The sequence below is a fragment of the Macaca mulatta genome, chromosome 14 (genome assembly GCF_049350105.2).
Source record: "Macaca mulatta isolate MMU2019108-1 chromosome 14, T2T-MMU8v2.0, whole genome shotgun sequence".
NCBI classification, from domain to species: domain Eukaryota; kingdom Metazoa; phylum Chordata; class Mammalia; order Primates; family Cercopithecidae; genus Macaca; species Macaca mulatta.
This window is the reverse complement of record NC_133419.1, coordinates 48700527-48719166: the sequence shown is the minus strand read 5'-3', so window position 1 is coordinate 48719166 and position 18640 is coordinate 48700527. Positions and strand designations below refer to the sequence as shown.

Here is an 18640-nt window from a genome sequence, read left to right as displayed (position 1 = left end):
AGGCCCCTACCGTACGGTGCCCAGACATCTGCAGCGAGGTCAGTGAGGAGCACTCCCACCTCACACAAAGCCATATGAAAACTTAACAGATTTCCCTCAGCTGAATCCCCGTTTTCAATAACCGCCAATTAGCCAACATTTAACAACATACTGAACTCATTTCTGTATGGGAAAATAGCGAAATATTCATCAAAACCTTTAGAAAGCAGCATCACCGGCCACCTAGAAATCCCCTACGCGCAATAGAGAACACCGGAGTGGAAATGGTAGAAGCCATTTTTTAAGGTTTTTGTCCTGGGTGGAGAGTATTCGTGAGGATTCAGTCAGCCTGAAATATTACATTTAAACACAGGTGCCTAGTTACGATGATACATTTGCCAGTAGGGCAGCGTCGTGAAAGGCAAAAAGCCCTCTAAGCCACCTCCTGTGGCGACCAAGCTCTCAGTCAACGCTCACCGCCATACTCATCCGCGAGAACGCTCCCTCCACCAGCCAAAGGCGGGGCCTCCGAGGGCACTCCCGCCACACAGCGCGAATTGAGCTTCCGGGCTTCCTGGGAATTGTAGTTTTAGTCACCGACACATCTTTGTTATTCGGGCCAGTATGCGGTGACTCAGAAAACTACAATTCCCAAAGTGCCCCGGGGCGGCGAGGGGCCGCAACGGTGACGACTGTCGCAGAGAAGGCCGGGAGGGGCTCTGCGTTCCGGAGTGGTGCTGCTTGGGCCGGTGGTGGATTGCAGGCTGCTGGTGTTGCGGCTGGGGAGAGCGGCTAGAGGGTTCGGCATTTTTCGTCGGGATCCCTGCAAGGATGAGTGCTGCCAGAGAGTCTCACCCGCATGGGGTGAAGCGTTCGGCCTCCCCAGATGACGATGTAAATAACAATGGCGGAGTGGCAGAGGGTTGAGGCCTACGAAAGGCTGGAGTAGGCCAGGAAGGGTGGTTGGAGGAGGACGCGCCTGAGGTGGCCCGCAGCGGGAGAGCCCAGGGGAGAAACCAGAAGAATGAGTGGGAAATGTCTCCCTTAATCTTTATGAGGGTGAGAAGGTTTGAAGAGGCCCACACGCTGGGAGCCGAAGACCTGCGTAGGAAGGGGGATTGAGGAAGGAAATTCGGAGAGGGTCGAGGAGTGAAAGAGCTTAGTCAAGGGATTTCTTACGTGCGTTTTGGGGGGCCGATGAGGATGGTTTCTCGGGCCTTTGTGCTCACGATAGAGACGGCGAGACTCTCCCTGTTTTGGATTCTAAATGTTCCTGTGACAATGTCGAAATGTTCGTGCACATTTGGACAGATTTTCCTGCCTAGATGATTTTTGCAATGTGCAGTTGATAGTTAACTTTAGCTGCACTAGTAAGGGTAAACCGAGAACAGTATTGAGCCGAAAATTGTGCCACGGGTGTAATTTGGTACTGGCTTTGGTGGTGAGGTCTGAGACGTTGAGACCTAGAAGCCCATTTTGATGTCGGATATTAATACCTTGTTCTTCTTACCTCGTCTCCCCATCAAATGCCGTTCCCTTCTCCAGCCCCCACCTCATAGGTTTTAATAGCAAACGGTTTATCTCTTAAAGTAACCTATTAAATATTTACTGCAGTGCCGGGTGTTGGGAATTCGGAGAGAAATATGATGCTTATTTTAGGCCTTTTTGTATATTTGCCCTAGCTCGTAGCGCAGTGTCATGGAAACAGTAGGTAACCAGTAAACGTAAAAGTAGGTCCTTCATACAATGGATAAATGTCTTGGCAACGTTGATGGGGAAATTGTTGGAGAGGGAGCGGAGAGGTCATCTTTAAGGATGATGAAGGGATATCTAAGTTTTTTTCGGTTTTGTTTGAAGTAGTGTAAATTTCTGAATACATAGAGCTTTTAATTTTTCTATTTCCGTGCTTTTCATAAAATTTTAAAAGCCTACTGAATACTACTTTGTAGCAAATGAGATGGTGTTAAGACCTGCCCCTCTGAGTGGGAGGTGGGGCGAGGACCGGAATAGTAAGGGTCTTTAAAGGAATCGACTTCAGCTCTGCAGAAAGATTAGCTATCAATAAAGATTTGGAGATGAATGGGCATCTAGAGAAGTTTATTCTTGCTCTCTGTTGTTTCTGCTACTGGCTTTTCGATCTTGTTAATATGGTAATTCAGGTTTTGTCAGGAATTGATTCACGTTTTTGAGTAACCTGGCTCACTTAAAAAGCTGTTAACATTGTTTTCCTCCTGATCTTTAAATATGACTTGATTGCTAGGATGTCAGACACCTGTTTGGAAGTATCTTTTAGCGTGACAGAAATCTCCAGGTGATACGAAATTTCACAAAGTTAAAGGGATTAAGTCATTAAGTTTACAGCTTTGGAAGAGATTAGACGACCTTTAAGACCTTTCCCAATCATGTAAGCGTATCTTTAAGTACCTGGGTTTTGTTTTTGTTTTGAGACTGGTGAGACACGGTCTCTCTCTGTTGCCCAGGGTGGAGTGCAGTGGCACAATCAGTGCTCCCAGCAGCCTCCACCTTCCTGGCTCAAGTTATCCTCCTGATTCAACCCCCTCTCCCCACATCACCACCACAGTAGCTGGGACTACAGGTGTGCGCCACTACACCCAACTAATTTTTTGTATTTTTAGTAGAGACCAGGTTTTGCCGCGTTGCCGAGGCTGGTCTCCAACTACTAGACTCGAGCAATCTGCCCACCTTGGCCTCCCAAAGTGCTGGGATTACAGGTGTGAGCCACCTCGCCCAACCAGTACTTTAAAAAAAAAATTTTTTTAACCATAGGTAATACATTCATTAAAAGACCTCCAAGCTGTTGTAGGAAAAAAAAACTAGCAGGCCGGGTGCAGTGGCTCACACCTGTAATGCCAGCAGTTTGGGAGGCCGAGGTGGGCAGATCACAAGGTCAGGAGATCAAGACCATCTGGCTAACACAGTAAAACCCCGTCTCTATTTAAAAAATTAGCCGGCCATGGTAGTGGGCGCCTGTAGCCCCAGCTACTAGGGAGGCTGAGGCAGGAGAATGATGTGAACCTGGGAGGCGGGGCTTGCAGTGAGCCGAGATCGGGCCACTGCACTCCGTCCTGGGCGATAGAGCAAGATTCTGTCTCAAAAAAAAAAAAAAAATCTAGCTGTAACATATAGTTGGGAAACAGTTTCTAATGAGCATCCACGGTATGTAAGAGATCATTGAAGTTTTCTTATGCCCATTGACCTCACATCTAATTGGGGTAACAAAACATTTTTTTAATATTAAAAGTAGATAATCACAGAATACAACTCTAGCAAAATGCTAACAATGTAGGAGTAAATTCTAAGTCACCAGGGTGTGTATTCAGAAGGTAAATTGATTGCAGTTCTGTAGGAAAGGGTATTAAGGATGAAGACAACTTAAAAGTAGTTTCAATGGCTTGGAGTGGAGAAATGAAAGCGATCTTATAGGAAGTGGGAAGAGTGGGGAGTAACTGCTAAGGAACCTCTCTTAAAATGTATAGTGCACCCACGTGCTTTTCAGAAAGCAGCATTTGGACAAGGTACTCACTGTTGCACTTTAAGGCAAGGGTCTCCAACCCCTGGGCCACAGAACCAGGCTGCACAGCAGGATGTGAGCTGTGGGCCAGCCAGCAAAGTTTCATCTGTATTTACAGCCACTCCCCATGGCTTGCATTACCACCTGAGCTCTGCCTCCTGTTGGCATTTGATTCTCATAGGAGCGTGAACCCTGGTGTGAACTGCACATGCGAGTGATCTAGGTTGCACAGTCCTTATGAGAATCTAATGCCAAATGATCTGTCATTGTCTCCCATTACCCCCAGATGGGACTGTCTAGTTTTAGGAAACAAGCTCAAAGCTTCCACTGAGTCTACATTATGGTGAGTTGTATAATTATTTCATTATAGATTACAATGTAGTAATAATAGAAATAAAGTGCCCAATAAATGTAATGCACTTGAATCATCCTGAAATTATCACATCCTCCCTCTCAGTGGAAAAATTGTCTTCCATGAAACCGGTTCCTGATGCCAGTCCAGTCCCGGAGTGCTGCTTTGAAAAGAACTGGCAGGACTTAATGTTATTTCCTTAAAACATTGGGATTAGAAGTTGTAGATGACAGGATTATTTATATAAACACTGAAGATGTTTTACTCTTTTATTAGAAGCAGAATCAAGAAAGTTGGTTTTTACACAATTTTTTTAACTTAATGCTGTACATTTGTATAACTGAGTTCATAGACCACTTTCATCTGTCTCATTTGATCATGGACAGTATGATGTGGAAAAAACACAGGATGGTCAGAGGATCAAAGCAAGTCACTTAGCCTCTCTGTGCCTCAGTGTCTTAAGACAGTCTTTTAAAAAGGCATCTCTTTATAGATGAGTTAAAATTAAGTTAAATGTCAGATCCTGGCTTATAGAGCCAGTGATTTAGTGAGAGTCAGAACTGAAGCTTCACCATTACTTTAACTATATTGAGCCAGAAATAGTTAAGAACTAAATGGCCTATAAAAATATATGAGGGGGTCACGTGGAAAGAAGTAGAGATTTGGAACTTAGGGAACCAAAATTATGAGAGCATATAAGCCCTTCCACTAATGAGAATTTAGAAGCGCAAATGGGTCCAGGTTGGTACAAATGCTTTAACTCTCATATGCTCAGGGGAAATAGTGTTTTTTTTAATATTTTAGTCTTTTACAAATAATTTTTAGAAATAAGAATAAAGGGAGATAGTGCAAAACAACTTTATTAGGAATTTTAATGTGAATTTAACAATAGCAAACCGAAATTTATATTCTGTGTTTTCCTGATTTTGATGTACATATAGTCATCCTTCAGTATGCTAAATGTGGGGGATTGGTTCCAGGACCCACCCACCTCCTTGGCAAATCTTGCATACTCAAGTCCCGCAGCCAGGCCTGTGGAACTTGAGAATAGGAAAAATCAGCCTTCCATATACTTGGGATGGATCTGCATTTGGTTGAAAAAAATCCACTTATAAGGGACCCTTGAAGTTCAAACCCGTCTCGCATTTGCATCATCAAAATACAATACTTGAAGAATTTTTGAAACCTTCTATTGCTTACAATTTTGTGTTGAAGAAGGATTTGTCATCCTTGCTCCATAATTGCAAAACATTTTTATTTTTAGATTATAAACTTAATTAGAATGATAAATTCAGTGAATATTTTTATTTCATTTTCCTTCCAGTCAGCTTGTATACACATCTGCCTTCACCCTTTGTCCATTTGCAACCAAGTCAAGTAAATTTTGATGCATAAACATTGTAAAAGATGAAATAAAACAGTCACACCTCCTTTTAGAAAATAGAATGATCCTGGTTCTTACTGTAAAATACTGTCCTTCCTGCTGATGGCTCTCCCAGTGAGAGTACATTTCTTGTTTGTCTTTTTTTTCTTTTTCTTGTCGATTCTTGGGTGGGAGAAAAGCCTTCTAGTATTTCCTCATCCAAAAACTCATAGTCTGAGATTTTTGCAGTTAATTTTATCATCATTAGTCTGGAATATGACTGCCTGTCATTTTGCATTCACCTTCTTCATCTAATAATAGTTAATGCCTTCTGTCCGTTTTTTCTCCTTGCCATTATGAATGGAAAATGAAAAATTGTGAATTCCCATCTGTGTTCAATGAAAGCTAAAAGTATACAACAGGTATGATGTCTTGAAAGATGATGAAATACTTTGGACAATACAGTGAGAAAACTATCTTAAAAATTATTTTAGTTATTTTTAGCACAGTTGGGAATAATGAATTATAAATAATGAACTGTTAAAAAACAACAGTTTTCACATTTGTTTCAAAATGTAGGGAAAAATATGCTCACTAGGATTCCATCGTATTTCTTAGATTTATAAGAGTTCAGTGGACTCATTTGATAATTGCAATAGAATGAGTTTTAGTCTATTCTTTTAAAAAATAAGTTTTCTCTTTGTTCTTTGGAAGACTTTTAAGAAAGAATAAAAGTAATGACATCTCAATCCTAACAAATAATTAGAACTGCTCTAAAAGGAAACTGAAAAGTTAAAATTTTCTCTCTTAAGTTAAAAGTTAGCTCACTGATAAAGCCAGAATTTTTAACTTCAACTAACAACTGTGGCTGCCGTCTAAGTTCAGAGTACTAGGTGCTCTAGGACCCTGCAAGGCAGTGGGTCTCAAAGTGTGGTCCCCAGATAAATAGCATCAGCAATCACTTAAGAATTTGTTGAGGCCGGGCGCTGTGGCTCAAGCCTGTAATCCCAGCACTTTGGGAGGCCGAGACGGGCGGATCACGAGGTCAGGAGATCGAGACCATCCTGGCTAACACGGTGAAACCCCATCTCTACTAAAAAAATACAAAAAACTAGCCGGGCGAGGTGGCGGGCGCCTGTAGTCCCAGCTACTCGGGAGGCTGAGGCAGGAGAATGGCGTGAACCTGGGAGGCGGAGCTTGCAGTGAGCTGAGATCCGGCCACTGCACTCCAGCCCAGGCGACAGAGCCAGACTCCGTCTCAAAAAAAAAAAAAGAATTTGTTGAAATTCAAATCCTAGAGCTCCACCCCAGACTTGCTGAATCTCTGGGGCTGTAGCCCTGCAGTCTGTTTTAACAAGCCCTCTAGGACTCTGATACAGGCAAACTTGAGACTCAGCTCTGGCTGCAGAAGAACTAAAGGATTCTGCTGTGAGGTAATAGAAAAGGAGTAAATTTGAATGTGATGAATATGCTGAACTTCCTAAACAAGAAAAACGAACCCTGTTTATATTTACAACTGACAGGGGAAAAAAAACTTAGGAGTTACAGGTAGACTTTAGATTTTGTAACACTTATTTTTATGCAAAAAAAAAAAAAAAATAACCAATTTCTTTTCCAGCTGGGATCTAGCAATTGGGAGGCAGCAGACTTGGGTAATGAAGAGAGAAAACAAAAGTTCTTGAGACTTATGGGTGCAGGAAAGGTAAGCATCAGATGGTATGCATTTTTACCTTTTCTGTGAAACTACTGCCATTTTTGTGTATGCTAAGTAAGAAGGACTGAATATACGTGGATTCCATTTTCCTGTTCTGTGTGATTTATTTTGGCTTTGGGAAATACGTCTGGTCTAACCAAGCACATAAAATTTATATTATTTTTGAGCCACATCTAGGATTCTCTGTCCGTAAAGTTTGAAGACTGCACAGAGAAAAATTTGGCTCAAGGAGGCTGTATAGGAGAAAAGACATGTCAAAGTTTATGATTTGCCATGTGTTGGCCCAGTGGTTTGATAGAAGATATTTCTTCTGGGTTGGTTATCTTGTGGGAACCTCTGGCCAAAGTGAAAAGCCTGTCATATTTTGTAGCTCCCGCCAGCCTTTGAAGTAGTAACTACAGGAATATCCTTTATCAAAAACCTAATTTTAAGACTACACTTTCAGAGATTATTTCTATAGTTTGTTACTAGATAGAGAAGTTTCTCTGAATGTGTAGAACACCAGGGACCAAGCCGGGGGGGGGGAACCCTTAATTTTAAAAGTGTTCAAGGTACTTTGAAATGCCTGTCAGTTTGGTTAACGTTAATAGAAGGTACAGTTGACCCTTGAGCAATGTGGGGGTTAGGGGTGCTGGTTCTGCAGGCAATCAAAAGTTTGCATATAACTTTCAACTTCCCAAAAACTTAACTACTAATAGCCTACTGTTGACTGGAAGTCTTACTGGATAACATAATTACCAGTTAACACATATTTTGGGTGTTATTATATCCTGTATTCTTATAATAAAGAAAAGGAAATGTTATCAAGAAAATTATAAGGAAGAGAAAATAATTGACTCTTCATTAATTGGAAGTAGATCATCATAAAGGTCTTCATCCTCATAGTCTTCATGTTGAGTGGGCTGAAAAGGAGAGATTGTGTTACTGTCTGGGAGTGGCACAGGCAGAAGTAAATTCAAGTGTAAGTGGATCCACACAGGTTAATCCTGTGTTCAGGGGTCAACTGTATAAAACAAGTGCCAGGAAAATATCTCTTGTAAAAACCTTTCTTTATCCTAGCAGTTTATACAGGGATCTCTAGATACTTATTTTTTTAAGCAAGTAAATTTATTTTCCTAACATTGTCCCAATAGTCTTCCTAAAAACTAAATTGAAAAAGAAATAGGAAAGCTTTTTTTCTCTTTTTTTAAGCTCCTTAAAATGAAATTCTGCTCTTTGTTTTGTTATACACATGGGAATACATTCATTCATTTTCCCAACAATTATAGACTACCTACTACTGTGCTGGATCCTGGGTGGTCACATAGATCAATAATATATGTTTGGAGCTAGTATGTAATGGAGGAAACCAGATAATAACAATACGGAATTGTAATTGCTGTGAGAAAGCCATGCACATAGTGCTGTGGAATCACAGAGGGCAGCTAACTCTGGTTTAGCAGTGCAAGAAAGCTTCCCCAAAATAGAATTGATCTGAATCTCAAAGGATGAGAAGGAGTTAGCCAGACTACAACAGTGGGTTTGGGGATAGGAAGAGGTCATGTAAAACACTGAGACCTATTTAAATAAAGCATTTGTATAATATCTCATTACTCCAGATTTCCCAATTTGTAATTTGTCATAGAAAATAGTCTGCAGTTTCTCTCGTTTCATGCAAATATACTAAGTCCTCACTTAACATCTCTTATGTTTCTTGGAAACTAACTTTTAGCAAACTGACAATAAAGTTGTTTCACTGTAACACTGATAAGGAGGAAAATTGTTTTCATTATAGGTTGTTTCAACTAAAGTCAGTTAAAGTTGAAGTTTCTAAGAACCTATCATTGAAAATTAAGTGAGGACTTAAAAGATTTGTTAAGCATATGTAAGGTAAGTGTTAGTTTAGGGGCCATATTCAACTTAGTAGAATGAAAATTATTCAAGTACTTAGGAAGAACATCCTAATATAAAATATATGGAAGTTGACTAATAAATAGGTTGTTGAGTATAGATTAAATTCTTTTTTTTTTTTTTTTTTTTTGAGACAGTCTCACTGCAACCTCTGCTTCCCGAGTTCAAGCAATTCTCTGCCTCAGGCTCCCGAGTAGCTGGGATTACAGGTGCCTGCCACCATGCCCGGTTAATTTTTGTATTTTTAGTAGAGACAGGGTTTCACCATTTGAACTCCTGACCTTGTGATACACCCTCCTCGGCCTCCCAAAGTGCTGGGATTACAGGCATGAGCCACTGCGCCTGGCCCATAAATTCTTTGTGACGCCAAGATTGTAGCTTTGATCTTCATATGGGCTGTTTAGATTTATTCCATTTTGTGGCCACAAAGTATATTTGTAATCCTAGCCAGCTATCATGAATATGTTATTGGTCACAGGAAGAACCAGCTAAGAGCATATGAATAGATCAGTGCAATACCGTCATCATCCTGGAATAACTTGATGCTGTTATATTAAAATCTTGTTAATGGCTGTCGGTTTTGCAACCTAAACAAGTAACACACTGAATTATTGATTTGCTTATGTGTTAATGGCACATAAAGCAATGAGCATTAACGCTTGAACTTTTCCAATAATATCATTTTTGTGTATGGAGACTGTACCTGCCATTTTTTCACAATAGGAAGGTTTGTTACTATATCTTCACAGATGATTGGTTAAGATTGCTTTCCAAAGTTACATTTATTCTCACCTTCACACGGTGTTTTAATGAGCACTTATGAAACTAAATATGAACCATAAAGAGTGGATAGAACTGATTAAATTGAGAGTAATTATGCAGTTTAATCAGTTGGTAATATTGAATCAGATGTATTTTTATGTTTAGAGTACAGGATTGTTTTAAATTGTTCTTTTTGACAAGTTGAGATTAGTAGTTTATTGTCAAATAGTAAAGAGATAGCTAATGATTGTGATATACTGTAATAAGATCTATCACTTTATATGATACATTATAAGTTTTAATTATTTCATTTTTGTCTGGCTAAATCTCATTTGCTTTCTCTCCATGAGATATACTTGAGGCAGCAGAACAGGTGGGAAGTTAAAGCAAGTCATTTAACTGGCCTTTAGGAAAGAAAATGTTTAGATTGACTCAATTTTCTAGTTATCTATTCATCTTATTTAAAATTCCAACCTGCTCTACTCCTTACTCAGGTCTGTTTTGTTTTAATCACACTTAGTACCTTCTAACATAGTATAAATAGCGATTATGTTTGCCTGTCTCCCTTCTCCATTCCTACCCTTGCTAGAATGTAAGGTCCTTAAAGGCAGAGATTCTAATTTAATCTTTTGTCTTCACTGTGTCCCAGAAGCCTAGAATAGTTTTCAGCACATAGTAGATACCCAGTAAGGTCAAATTAGTGGTCTCAAATGCTAATACATTTTCAACCTTCTTATAGAAAGAACATACTGGTCGTCTTGTTATAGGAGATCACAAATCAACATCTCACTTCCGAACAGGTAAAAAAGTAAAATGTAATTAAAACAAAAGTGCTAAATTCAGAATATGAAGTGTGTGTTCATGTTTCAGGATATTCTACTTTGGCATGTAATTGTGTAAATTATTAAAATGTTAGAATTGGGGTGCAGTGGCTTATGCCTGTAATCCCAGTTATTTGGGAGGTTAAAGTGGGAGGATCACTTAAGCCCAGGAGTTTGAAGCTGCAATGAAGCCATGATCGCACCACTGCATTCCAGCCTGGGCTACAGAGCAAGACCTCATCTCTTAAAATTCCAAAAAAAAAAAGAGAGAAAAAAATGCTTGGCACCGTGGCTTATGCCTGTAATCCTAGCATGTTGGGAGGCTGCGGTGGGCCGATCACTTGAGGCAAATCACCAGCCTAGTCAACATGGCAAAACCCTGTCTCTACTAAAAAATACAAAAATTAGCCAAGTGTGGTGGCTCACACCTGTAATCCCAGCTGCTTGGGAGGCTGAGGCACGATAATTGCCTGAACCTGAGAGGCAGTGGTTGCAGTGAGCCAAGATCACACTATTGCAGTCCAGCCTGAGTGACAGAGTGCAACTCTGTCTCAAAAAAAAAAAATTAGAAGTACATAATAGGTAAACATGTTACATATATAAAGTATCAGTTTTCATGTACTTTGATTTTTAAAAGATGAGAGTATATGTCATTATGATATTCTAACCAAGAAACTAACCTTTTTCTGTCTCCATTTTTACTGATTCAGAACATATATTTTAATTGTAGTGAGGTTTTATGCCTCATCTTGTTAACTCTGGTATGTACAGAATTTTTGTTCTTTGTATATTAGCATATAGTGTCATAGTTGGCATATTCTAGTTTTGTGTATTCACTAAGTTTTATTTTAAAATCTTTGAAGAATATAAACTAGTTGCAGAGCCTGAAGAAATAAGCTTTAAAAATAATTTTAGGGAAGAACATTTTTAAATAAAAACTGAAAATAAATTTGGGTATTTGGTGTGCTGAAAAGTGAAATTTTTGCCTATTTAAAACTGACCCTAATCTTGGACATTATTAATAAAAGGCACATATTAAATAAAAGACACAGTGACCTAGATTATGTTCAACAAAACTTTAAGTTATTTAAATTATGCTAACATAGCATACGTAGCACATTTTAGAAATTCATTGATCTTTTATTTTTCTAGTGTTAATTACTTCAAATTGATTTGTATTGCTACATAAGGCAAAAAAACAATTCCTGTACTTTGCAGAATGGAAAAATATTTCAACTGCCACATTTACCCCTTTAAATCTGAGAGCTTTCAAGCAGAGCTCCCAACCCCCAGTACCCATCCCTCGCCTGTTAGGAACTGGACCACACAGCAGGAGGTGAGCAGCAGGCAAGCCAGAGAAGCTTTATCTGTATTTACAGCTGCTCCCAATGGCTTGTATGGCCACCTGAAATCCGCCTCCTATCAGATCACTGGCAGCATTGAATTATCATAGGATCTTGAACCCTATTGTGAACTGTGCAAGCCAGGGATCTAGGTTGTGCCTCCTTATGAGTATCTAATACCTCATGATCTGAAGTGGAACTGAGGTGGTGATGGGGAGTGACTGCAAAAACAGATTAACATTAGCAGAGAGGCTTGACTGCACAGAGACCTTAATAAATCAACTGCTTGCAAACTCATATCAAAACCGTATCAGTGAGTGGCAAGTGACAAGCTGCATCTAGTGGCAGGCTCTAAGTCAGAATCTGACATTTATTTAGTCTGCATGTGGCCTGCCCATTGTTTTATTTACCACTTCCCTCCGTGCCTCTTTCCTGCACTGTGCATTTGTCTCAGTCACAGTTTTGGTAAGCCCACAAGCTAACCCTAGCCAAAATGAGTAAAAAAACAAACGTCCTTGGAGAGCTTCTTTGAAAAGGAAGAAAGACCCAATGGTGAGGCACCAGAAGACTAATACTGCCAACAAAGAGAAAGCTGCATTTAAAACAAAATACCAAGAGTCCTACTTAAATTACAGGTTCATTGCAACAGCTGATTCACATTCTCCAAACCTGCTTTGTCTAATATATGATGACCAGCTATCCAGAAAAGCCATGAAACCTTTAAAAGTGCTTCACTACATGGAGACCGAGCACCATGCATTAAAAGACAAGCCTTTGGCATTTTTCAAAAGAAAAAATCGTGAACGCAAAGAACAGAAGTAATTATTGAAGGCCACCACTTCATCAAATGTGTCTGCAGTGAGAGCATCATTCTTAGTGGCTAATCACATGGCTAAAGCTAAGAAGCCCTTTACTACTGGTGAAGAGTTGATCCTGCCTGCTGCTAAGGATGTCTGTTGTGAACTCTTAGGAGAGGCTGCAGTTCAAAAGGTGGCACGTGTTCCTCTTCTGGCTAGCACCATAACTAGATGAATTCATGAAATAGAGGATATTGAGGCACAATTGTTAGAGAGGATTAATGAGTCACTGTGGTACGCAATCCAGGTTAATGAGTCTACCAGTGTTGACAACAAAGCAACAATGCTTGTTTTTGTGTGATACATTTTTCAGGAGGATGTGCATGAGGATATGTTATGTGCACTTTTGCTTTCAACCAGCACCACAGCTGCAGAACTATTCAAGTCTTATAAATAATTACATATCAGGAAAACTGAATTTGGCATTTTGTATCGATATATGCAGGGATGGAGCAGCTGCCATGACTGGACAGCTTTCTGGTTTCACTACTCAGGTCAAAGAGCTTGCTTCTGAATGTGAGTCTGTGTACTGTGTCATCCACAGAGATGCTGACTAGTTGAAAAACATCACCTGAACTTAACATTTTGCAGGATGTGATTAAAATTTTCAACCACATTAAAGTACATGCCCTTAATTCACATCTGTTCATGTAGCTCTGTGAGAAGATGGACACAGAGCACATATGTCATCTCTTATACACACAACAGAGATGGCTTCCTAAAGTTAGATCACTGGCCAGAGTTTTTCAGTTATAATAGCCACTCCAGAGATTTTTTTTTTTTTTAAGAAAATGTCATCACTGGCAGCACATTTCATTGACACAGAATGGGTCGTAAAACCTGCTTACTTGGCCAGGCGTGGTGGGTCGTGCCTGTAATTACAGCACTTTTGGGAGGCCAAAGCAGGCAGATCACTTGAGGCCAGGAGTTTGAGACCAGCCTGGCCAACAGGGAGAAACCCCGTCTTTACTAAAAAATACAAAAATTACCTAGGCGTGGTGGCACACCCCTATAATCCCAGCTACTTGGGAGGCTGAGGCACGAGAATCACTTCAGCCTGAAAGCCAGAGGTTGCAATGAGCCGAGATCGAGATCATGCCGCTGCACTCCAGCCTGGGCAAGAGAGTGAGACTCTGTCTCAAAAAAAAAAAAAAAAACCTTGCTTACTTGTGTAACATATTCAATCTGTCACCTCAGGGGAGAACAAAACTGTGTTCAAGTTGGCAGATAAAGTGACTGCATTCAAAGCCAAACTGGTATTATGGGGGCCACAAGTGAACACTGGGATTTTTTGACATGTTTCAAACATTAGCAGAGATTTTAAAAGAGACTGAGCCAGGACCTTTTTTCTCCCACCTGGCACATGATCACCTATCTCAGCTTTCAAAGAGTTTGAGGTATTATTTTCCAACCACGAAAGAGCCCCAAACTGGGAAGGAATGGATTCACAACCCATTTGTGAATAAGGTGAATCAACTTTGTTCATGCTAGAAGAGGATCAGCTGCTTAAGATCACAAATGACGGTGCCCTTAAAAGTATGTTTGAGACAACTTCATTCTGGATTAAAGACAAAGTGGAATACTCTGAGATTGCCACGAAAGCACTGGAAAGCCTGCTTCTATTTCCAACCTCCTGTCTTTGTGAAACAGGGTTTTCTGTAGTGACAGCAGCCAAACAAGATTACAGCTAGTAGACTGGACATAAGCAACACACTTAGGGTGTCACTGTCTCCCATCACCCCCAGATGGGACCATCTAGTTGTAGGGAAAACAAACTCAGGGCTCCCACTGCTTCTGCATTACGGTGAGTTGTACAATTATTTCATTATATATTATGATGTGATAATAAAGTATACAATAAATGTAATACACTTGAATCATCTTGAAATCACCACCACCCCCACTCCCCATCCATGGAAAAATTGTTTTCAACAAAACTGGTCCCTGGTGCCAAAAAGGTTGGCAACTGCTGCTTTAAAGTTTTAAGTTGTTCTGATAAACTTGATATGCAAAGGAAGGCATAAAGGAGAGTCAGTACATGACCATTTTATTTAGCCATTTGCTGAACAGAAGTGCCTAGCTTTTTTCAGTGTTTTTGTTCAAAGATAGATAATTCTGTTTGTTAGAGAGTTTTTATTAGGTGACTAGGAAAAAAACTTTCAGGAGAACATCTACTTACTATAAGTAAGCTAAAACATTTAATACCCAAAGTGTTTAGTAATAAATACTTATGCTATCTCAACATCAGTCATTTTATTGTCTATTAGGTAACCACCTATGGCATAAATTCTCAAAATTCATAGTAAAATTAGTCACAATTTAGATAAATCAGCCCTGAGTATAATGGCATCTGTATTATGGGTTTTTGTGTAAATTATTAATTTGACTGAAACATAACTACAGTATCCTGGACATGCAGGGGAAGAAGACAAGAAAATTAATGAAGAACTGGAGTCTCAATATCAGCAAAGTATGGACAGTAAATTGTCAGGAAGATACCGGCGACATTGTGGACTTGGCTTCAGTGAGGTAGTAATTAACTTATTTTCATTGGGAAGATAATTAGTTTTCAATTTGGTACCACTTATTGCTGTTAGATTACCCTAGCAATCAAGAATCCCATGTAGAAAGCTCTCTGTATGTAATTATCTTAAAAATAATTGTATATGCCCTACTGGTCTCTGTAGGTAATCAGAAGAGATGTTTCCAAAGATTTTGTGTGGTGTTTTGTTTTTTGTTTTTTTTTTTTTTTTTTAGATGGAGTCTCCTTCTCTCACGAGGCTGGAGTGCAGTGGTGTGATGTCTTCCACCTCCCGGGTTCAAGTGATTCTCCTGCCTCAGCCTCCTGAGTAGCTGGGATTACAGGCACCTGCCATCATGCCCAGCCAATTTTTGTATTTTTTTTATTTTTGTAGAGATGGGGTTTCACCATGTAACCAGGTTGGCCTCAAACTCCTGACCTCAGGTGATCCCACCCACCTTGGCCTCCCAAAGTGCTGGCATTACAGGCGTGAGCCACCACACCTGGCCGTTTGTTTTTGTTTTGTTTTGAGACAGAGTCTCACTCTGTTACCCCTAGGCTGGAGTGCAGTGGCACAATCTCAGCTCACTGCAACCTCCACCTCCTGGGTTCAGGCAATTCTCCTGCCTCAGCTTCCTGAGTAGATGAATTACAGGCACATGATGCCACACGCAGCTAATTTTTTGTATTTTAGTAGAGATAGGGTTTCACCATGTTGCCCAGGCTGGCCTTGAACTCCTGAGCTCAGGCAATCTGCCCACCTCAGTCTCCCAAAGTGCTAGGATTACAGGCTTGAGCCACCGTGCCCAGCCTCACCTGGCCTGTTTCTAAGGATTTTAAAGTGTGTTTTCTAAAAATGAAAATGCTGTTTAAACATCAGAGCACCTTTCCCCCTTTTTTGAGACAGGTTCTCACTCTGTCACCCAGGCTGGAGTACAGTGGCACAGTCTCACTGCCACCTTAGCCTCCCAAGGACCTGGGATATAGGCCTGCACCACCACGCCTAGCTAATTTTTGTATTTTTTGTAAAGATGGACTTTTGCTATGTTGCCCAGGCTGGTCTCAAACTCCTGGGTTCAAGCGATCTTTCCGCCTCCCAAAGTGCTGGAACTACAGGCGTGAACCACCACGCCTGGCCAGGGCACATTTTTAATAGGCATGAACGACATGCTCACAAGTTAAGTAAAATATTTCATGTAAGTTTAAAATAATGGTTTAAGAGAGCTTTTTTTTTTCAGTTGTTTCCTAAGTGATCTCTTTTTATATTACGAATTTATGTGTGACTACTGTTTACTCCAAAGTAATACAATGTGCAAAACAATTATAACTGATTTCCACATAAAGGTCAGTGGTTAACATGCCTTATCAATTTAAAAAATTGTTTCTTTCGGGAAAATATAATACCGTGGTTTTCAAACTAGGAGAGGGGAGATAGGTGTGTGGTCTTCAGAGCACCTCCCCTCTTGTTTTCTTTTGTCTTTTAAGAAACGGAGTCTTGCTCTGTCACACAGGCTGGAATGCGGTGGCATGATCATAGCTCACTACAGCCTTGAACTCCTAGGCTCAAGCAATCCTCACACCTTAGCCTCCGGAGTAGCTAGAACTACAGGCATGCACCACCATGCCTGGCTAATTTTTCTTTGTTGTTTTTTTTTTTAGTTTCTTTTTTGTTGTTGTTGTTGTTTTTAAGAGACAGGGTCTCAATATGTTGCCCAGGCTGGTCTCAAATTTGTGGCTTCAAGCAATCCCCCTGCCTCTCAGCCTCTTGAGTAGCTGGAATCTCAGTCACAGGTATGAGCCACTGGGCCTAGCCAGACAGAGCTCTTTCTTAAAATTCCACTCAAGTCTTAAAACTGTTGTTCAATGGCTACAAAGTAAGTGTTTCTAAGACTGACAGAACTTACGGTCTTTCTCAGATTCTGTATGGGCTAATGTTTATTTTTAAAAGAGCCTGTTGATTGATGTTTTAGGTAGAAGATCATGATGGAGAAGGTGATGTAGCTGGAGATGATGATGATGACGATGATGATTCACCTGATCCTGAAAGTCCAGATGATTCTGAAAGTGATTCAGAGTCAGAGAAAGAAGAATCTGCTGAAGAACTCCAAGCTCCTGAGCACCCTGATGAAGTGGAGGATCCCAAAAACAAAAAAGATGCAAAAAGCAATTATAAAATGATGTTTGTTAAATCCAGTGGTTCATAACTCCCAAACGCTTAGTCTTTGTATTAAAAGTAAGCCTTATTGTTATAATGCACAGTGGAGGACTGCTTATAGAGCACAGACCTTTGTATTATAATTTTTAAAAAGGCCCTTTTAAATAATTACAAGGAGTGTTTGCTTTCAAATGCCATGGGTTACACTTTTATGGGCATGACTATAACCAATTTTGTAAAGAGTAAGAGTTGTATAAAATAAGAAATAAATACAGTACTCAACTTACTTTCATATTAGCATCATCAGCCCTCTAATTCACCGTATGGGGGAAACGCTTTTTGTTTGTGATAGCTATTTTATCATTTCCTTCATATTTTTCTCTTATAAAAATGTATTTGATACTGTGATACGTTCATGAAAAGTATTCTTTAATTATTCTTTGTTATAGTAGAGCTGTTCATCATGGAAATTTCTGCTGCCAGTCACAATCTAAATTAATTTTGGCAAAAGATTGGGTACTTAGTTTCCTGTTACTGAGTTAGCTCTACTCTTTTGGACCAAAGCAACATGAGAGTAAGTACTTTTCACACTTGTTAAGATGGGAGTTATAACTGTCATACATTTGGAATATTATGATCCCAAGTAGTCTTTTTATAATTTGGATTATATCGTATGTTAGATTTTTGATAAGATTTGGCCAATTTTTACAGAAGAAATGATTTCTCTGATCATTTAGTTCTATCTATTTAGAAATATGTAAAACTGGATTTTTTTTTTTTTAAGTAACGTGACCAAAGTTAATTTTGTCCCAAAGGTCTAAATAAAGAGCAGTTTCCCATATTTGGCTGTGATACCTTTATCCTCATTATCTACAAATGAGGAGCAGGCTTACTGATAAGCTGAAACAAGAAATTCTCTTCATTTTATCCCAGTGCTATTTTATTGATTAATTACTAAAAAGTATTACTTTCTAATTTTATTGCTGTTTCTGTTGGTGTAAGATTAGAATCATCTGACTGCTATTAGGTGGTTGATTTGTACAGCTGATTAACACAGATTGCATTATGAGCTAGTAAATGGATCTTTGGATAATTGGGTCCAAATTCTTAATGTTTATAAGTAACAAGTTCAAAGGCTTTAGTCCCACCTGTTTGTGAGCCGAACTGTTATACATCTAGATACTTAAAGGATGTATTTGGAGTGTTGGGATTTTTTTTTTTTTTTTTTTTTTTTTTTTTTTTTGAGACGGTGTCTCACTCTGTCACCCAGGTTGGAGTGCAGTGGCGTGATCTCAGCTAACTGCAACCTCCGCCTCCTGGGTTCAAGCGATTCTCCTGCCTCAGCCTCCCG

The 18640-nt window shown here is 39.7% G+C and overlaps 1 protein-coding gene and 1 pseudogene across 1 annotated transcript; both read left to right on the top strand.

Moving 5' to 3' along the window:
• Nucleotides 1-638: 638 nt before the first annotated feature.
• Nucleotides 639-18382, top strand: C14H11orf58 (chromosome 14 C11orf58 homolog). Its single transcript, NM_001193864.2, has 5 exons — nucleotides 639-873; nucleotides 6845-6928; nucleotides 10332-10392; nucleotides 15033-15142; nucleotides 17105-18382. The coding sequence occupies exons 1-5, from the start codon at nucleotides 811-813 to the stop codon at nucleotides 17336-17338; spliced, it is 552 nt and encodes a 183-aa protein (NP_001180793.1). The 5' UTR covers nucleotides 639-810; the 3' UTR covers nucleotides 17339-18382.
• On the top strand, nucleotides 7370-7518 carry LOC114672586 (small nucleolar RNA U3; annotated as a pseudogene).
• Nucleotides 18383-18640: the final 258 nt, after the last annotated feature.

Excerpts from the sequence above, each read along its gene's own strand:
- C14H11orf58 (NM_001193864.2), top strand. The coding sequence starts at position 811 with ATGAGTGCTGCCAGAGAGTCTCACCCGCATGGGGTGAAGCGTTCGGCC. Across the intron at positions 6,929-10,331 it reads GACTTATGGGTGCAGGAAAG|AAAGAACATACTGGTCGTCT; the intron begins GTAAGCATCAGA and ends ACCTTCTTATAG. Across the intron at positions 10,393-15,032 it reads AACATCTCACTTCCGAACAG|GGGAAGAAGACAAGAAAATT; the intron begins GTAAAAAAGTAA and ends CTGGACATGCAG.